At 41.4% G+C, this 5,270-nt stretch overlaps 1 protein-coding gene across 1 annotated transcript in view; it reads right to left on the minus strand.

The window, feature by feature from the left end:
• Positions 1-2,273: 2,273 nt before the first annotated feature.
• Positions 2,274-5,270, minus strand: part of actr10 (actin related protein 10) — a 13,147-nt gene continuing 10,150 nt past the window's right edge. The window contains exons 12-13 of the mRNA XM_005724971.2: positions 3,386-3,587; positions 2,274-3,213 (exon numbers count right to left, since the gene is read on the minus strand). Coding sequence (XP_005725028.1) covers positions 3,032-3,213; positions 3,386-3,587 — 384 coding nt within the window. The 3' untranslated portion in view covers positions 2,274-3,031. The remainder of the gene's footprint in view (positions 3,214-3,385; positions 3,588-5,270) is intronic.

Below are 5,270 nucleotides of genomic sequence, written 5' to 3' on the forward strand. Positions count from 1 at the left end.
TGCAGTTATGCAATTTACTTTGAGTGACAACTACAATGACGTCTGCAGAGAACAAATCTGTTAATAGATTTTTCACATTACATATATTTTAAACCAAGAACTAACTCAGACTTGATGCTGCCTTGTGTAGTGGATTAAATGCTCAATGAAAATAAGTTCATGTCAGTTTCATTTATATAGCGCCAAAGTACAACAGTTATATTAGTTTTACAATAGTTTGTATTTCAATGTTCCAGATTTCTGGAACATTGAAATACAAACTGGATGGATTTCCAAGCATGACATTCCTGTGATGTGATGTTAAAGAGCTAAAATAAAGAGATCTAATGCTTTATTCAGGCTCGATTACAATACTGAAATACTAACTGGCACAGCACAGGGAGCACAAGGTGCATCTCTACTGATGTGGCTCCACTTCTGGATCTGGTTGTTAGTTTGAGAAGTTTATGGCTCCCAAACATTGTTTTTGCACTCGGGGCCTTCGAGTGTTGCGTGTTTAGTCTCGGCACACATGCAGCAGACCTCAGGTTATCAGAACTGATGTGACAGGAATGAGCAGAATGTCTCAGAGCTACCCTTTCGCCACGTGTATGTGCACTCATGTGTGGCTGTTATCAGGACGTCTACTTTAGCTGATATATAAATGTCTCGTTTTACTTTACACAACACCTGCTCTCTTGCAGTTTGCTGATCCTCCTACTTACAGTTGACGTTGATTTCCTGATTACACGCATGTTCGCAATTGCCGCGAGCTAGCCACATCACACTTCTTGTTCTCGGATTCTGCAGGGCATGGAAAACAAGCAGGGAGCTGGCCTTACATTTATAAGGCGGGCTCAGATGTGCTTTCACAGCCACTGTGATTTATGGGATACTTAGTCTGGTGCGTTCTGAAAAATAGCCTCTGTGGAGGCGATACCAAAGACGGAGGATGTGTTCCCTCTCACCACAAAACTGATGTTTGTCTTGTTTGGTATAATTTTTCTCTTCAGAGAAAAATTACATTCAAATCTTAAATCTTAAATGAACAATGATAATCTTGTTATTTTAAAAAGAAAGCAAATATAGTGTACTCACCAAGCCTAGCACAGGCCTACAATGCAAGTTCCAACTTCATATATTTGTGGATTCTTCAAGGCAGCTTTGCACGACTTCTTATTTGTCTCTTATACCAAGTCCTTTTGAAGCCCTTCAATTCATCCACTGTATGAAATAGGCTGTTTTAGTGTAGTTTCCCTTCCTTACCTTTTAAACCAACTTTCTTTTGACTGGCTGCCTCTTACAAACAGAAGGTTTGAATGGCTTCCATGCTGACAGCCACAGCTCTATGGCTAAAATGACTGCATAAGGGCTGTCTGATCTCATTAACGTCAAAGATTTTGAGTATAGAAAAAAGTGAAGCCTGAGCTTTTGGCTCACATTACTTGCACATATGGTGAATTCATATGGTTAAAATGATAAAAAGTCATAACCGATCCTCTTTGATCAAATAAAGATTTTGTGTAATGACCGCTTATTGCAATCTAAAAGGAAGGGCTGAACCAATATCTGGGGAGTCCCCTTTCCAAGTTCCCACCTAGGCTTCCAAATCAGATAGACAAGAGGTCAGACAGAGAGACGGACAGCTGCCGTTTCCTGTCTCTGGGAACCACGCTGATACTCCAGTCCCACTTCTATTCAGGGGAACGTGGGGTTTCCCTCAGCTGCAGCAGTGGGAGCAGTGGGAGCAGGTGGGACAGCGCTGCTCTGTATGTGCAGATGTGGGCAAGTCTGTTTTTAGTTGATGTTCAGTAAAGGATCATTCATGTACGATCAAACTTCTGCCTGTGCCTGAGCATTCACCAAAGCTTTCACTTTACACTCCAAATTGAAATGACGGCTTACTGCCGTCACTAAAGAAAATGAAAAAGAAACAAATGCACACCTTCGTTTCATCTGCATCACTCAGTGTTTATTCCTGTCACTGAAATCCAAACATTTGATTTCCCACAATTTTGTTTGCCAGTCTTGATATACAGGTGCATTGTGGGTAAATGCTACTGGTTCCCAAGCCGTCAGACAGAGCAGCACTGAGTGATTAATGTGACCCAAAAGGCCAAACAGATGTGACTCGGTTCCAGGACATGCAGGCATTAACAGTGTGTCGGGGCAGGGCTGAATAAGAACATAACCTACACCGTCATCTAAACACAGTGCAGCACGAGTGCAGAGGCAGTGGATGTAACTCAATTTCTTCATTTTTCTTTTTTAATCCCAGAACTACACAAACATCCTCCTGTCAGTCTGGATATTTATTTATAAAACATTACAGTTACCACTTTTCATGGGAGAAAAATCACTGAAAGCATGTTTGACGACTACAGAACAACACGATAAAACACCACACACACACACACAAATCTTCTCAGTTACTCAGCCTGATTACACTTCATCAATATTGCGTACGTGTGGGCGAACACTTTGCATCACGCTGACCCACTAAATAGAAGCAGGAAGCGTGGCTTGTGACCAAAATAAATGACTTACACAGCAGCATTTTCTGTAAGTCTGCTGACAAATCAATGACTAAGTTTACCTTGGTAGAGACTAGAAACTTTTCAGTGGATTGTGCGACTCACTTTAAGTGCAAAAACAGTACAGGAAAATAAAAAACAAAACAAAAAAAAACAACCAAAAAAATAATAAAACAGGAGGTGTGGATCAGAGTGAGAGAAGTACATACAGATTTAGCATCTCGCTAAATGAGGCTTTAACAGAAGACGCAGCTTCGTGGAGCTCAGACAATATTCCAAATTTAATAGAGCGAGAATTTTTCAAATGCTGAAAAATCCAAACATCTGCTCTTTTCTTTTGATACTCTTTCCAAAACTCTGCTCGCCTGATCAAACAGTCAAAATAAAAACACATACAATAACTGTAAGGTTGATGACCTGACATTAAAAACACGTTGAGCTGTTTGTGTCGTTAAGAGTGAACTTCAAGTGTTGTGATGTTATGTTACAGATTACTGAAATGTTGGAATTAATATATTCTACTTCTCTGTAGAGAAGGCTCTCTTCATCAGTGGAGGAGGGGTCTTCCCTGCTTCATACAAAGACTCGGGAGGAGGGGAGCTCAAGCAGCACCAGTCTGGGATTCGCCCCATCTGGTTGTAGTAGTCCCGTGACACAGACCGGCTGCCTAGGATGTCCTGAAGGGCTCCAAAGATGGCACCTGGTGAGGAGTTTACAAATGTTACAAGAGGAGCCACAAACTTTTTTTTCTTCTTACTTAAAAGTAGAAAAATGCTGGCAGTGTGTTTTATCAGAAGTGATGATTGTGATGGATTTTTTAATCCACAAGCCTTCACTTCAGCATGAATATTCAATTTAATTTCATATCTGACCTCCAAGCCACGCAGTGCAGTTGGGCTTTGCAGGGGGAGAATGAATACGGAAGCTCTTGCTGGCCAGCACGTTACTGTATTTGGGTTTCTCCACCAGGAGGCGAATCTCTGCCAGCAGGCGGTGCAGGAAGCCGGGCAGCATGGCGGTGCCTCCGATCACCACCAGGTTCTCAGAGAGCACTTTACGGGTGTCGATGGGGCACTAAAACAAACACAAACAGATATTTTGAAAAAAAGAAAAAAAAACAACGGTGGAAAACATCTGTTCTTCACTATCCGACTGCTGCTACGGGGAGAAAGAGGCAGGAGGTGGGAGTCATCCCAGCATTACAGAAGGATTCTGGTAAAATGGGCTAAAACAACATGATACATAACAGGGACTGTGACGTTATTGTGAGTGGTCTCAGGGGAGCTGCAATACATCAGAACATTATGAGCAGTTCACTATTGTGTAACATCCGACTTAAACGTTTACATCATTACAGTAAAAGTGTGACGTTGTGTGAAGTCGGCTGTTTGGGTTTATGAGTTTAAATAGGCTGTTCTGGACTGACTGGATCCCCGTAGTGAAGAGCAACAATGCTTTTAGTTGCATTGAATGGTTGCAGCACAGCAGCCAAACAAAGTCAAACTGCACAGCCCGTTTAACTGCTGGATAATGTGCAGAACGACGCTGCGGGGGTTGCTAACTTCCTCCAGCCAGAGATGCTAAAGGTTCAGTAAAGGAGAGCAAGGAACAAACTAAAATCCACCACTAGGAAAGATCAATGAAGCAAAAATCAAAGGAATTATGAAACCTGCATTATAGTACATAACACACTGAGCTGAAACACACCAAATAGTGTGAACAAACGTTGTAGAATCGACGGGTGGGACTGTATGCATTAGATTAGGCTGACAGAGATCACTCCCACCTTCACTATTCCCAATCTAACAGATGTTTTATCAAAATCTGGTCATGTTGGTCATGGGTGGTGCTAATACTCAGTTTAACTCAATTTTAAACTATATCAAATGAGTTACTAGTAATAACAAGAGCACGCAGAGTGCAACTCCCCCAAACTTTGATGTCTGATAACGGCTGTATCACAACATACTTTTAAAACTTTTATAAAAGCTTGCTTTTTGTAACCACATACTGATGTATGACCTCTGCCTGACAACCTTGAGCAACAACCTAAAATGGTATTTTTTATGATTTTTACCCAAATGATTCAAAAAGCTGTAAACACTTGAGATTTCAAAATGTCAAGGTCAAACGCTCAGCCAAACTAGGTACTCATGTTCCCCAAGTAAGAAGGAGAGTGAGAATGGCATCATGCTATGATACAGAGCTGACAGTGATGGTACAGGGGTCTGGAACTAAATGGGATTTGCTAACAGGCTCAGAGTCAGTAAATGCCTGGACAAACTGCGATGCTCCTCGTATTCAGAAAAAAATAATTCAATCTGAGAGAGCTGACAGAACCTTCCTCTTATAAAAACAAGGCTAGCAGGGGCAAGCAAACACATTTTAAGTTGCCCCGTGTTTACAGTCAGTGCACTCCAGTCATGGCTCATAGAGCAGGATCTTTAAAAGTGTTGGCTCACTTTAATGTGTTTAATGCAAATGCATCCAAATCCAAAACATTAGATGTAATAAGGTAGCGTTGTGTAAGTAGTGACACCGGCAACCTCTGGAAAGCTTATCAACTCCTTTTTTTCCCTTTTGTTTTACAGGAGCAGTGCAGCAAGTATGAGTATTTTGCTTTGGTGGGAGTTTCCAGTGCTGATGGGTTTTACAAAACAAAAAATGCCACCGTTTCCACTTCAAGTCAATTATCACTAGAAAAATATACATTTCCTGCGAAAATGCTGTGTGGATGCCTTAACGCTGAAGATGTCT

This window comes from Pundamilia nyererei, unplaced genomic scaffold (genome assembly GCF_000239375.1).
Source record: "Pundamilia nyererei isolate P.nyererei 1_Seehausen unplaced genomic scaffold, PunNye1.0 scaffold00013, whole genome shotgun sequence".
Taxonomy (NCBI): domain Eukaryota; kingdom Metazoa; phylum Chordata; class Actinopteri; order Cichliformes; family Cichlidae; genus Pundamilia; species Pundamilia nyererei.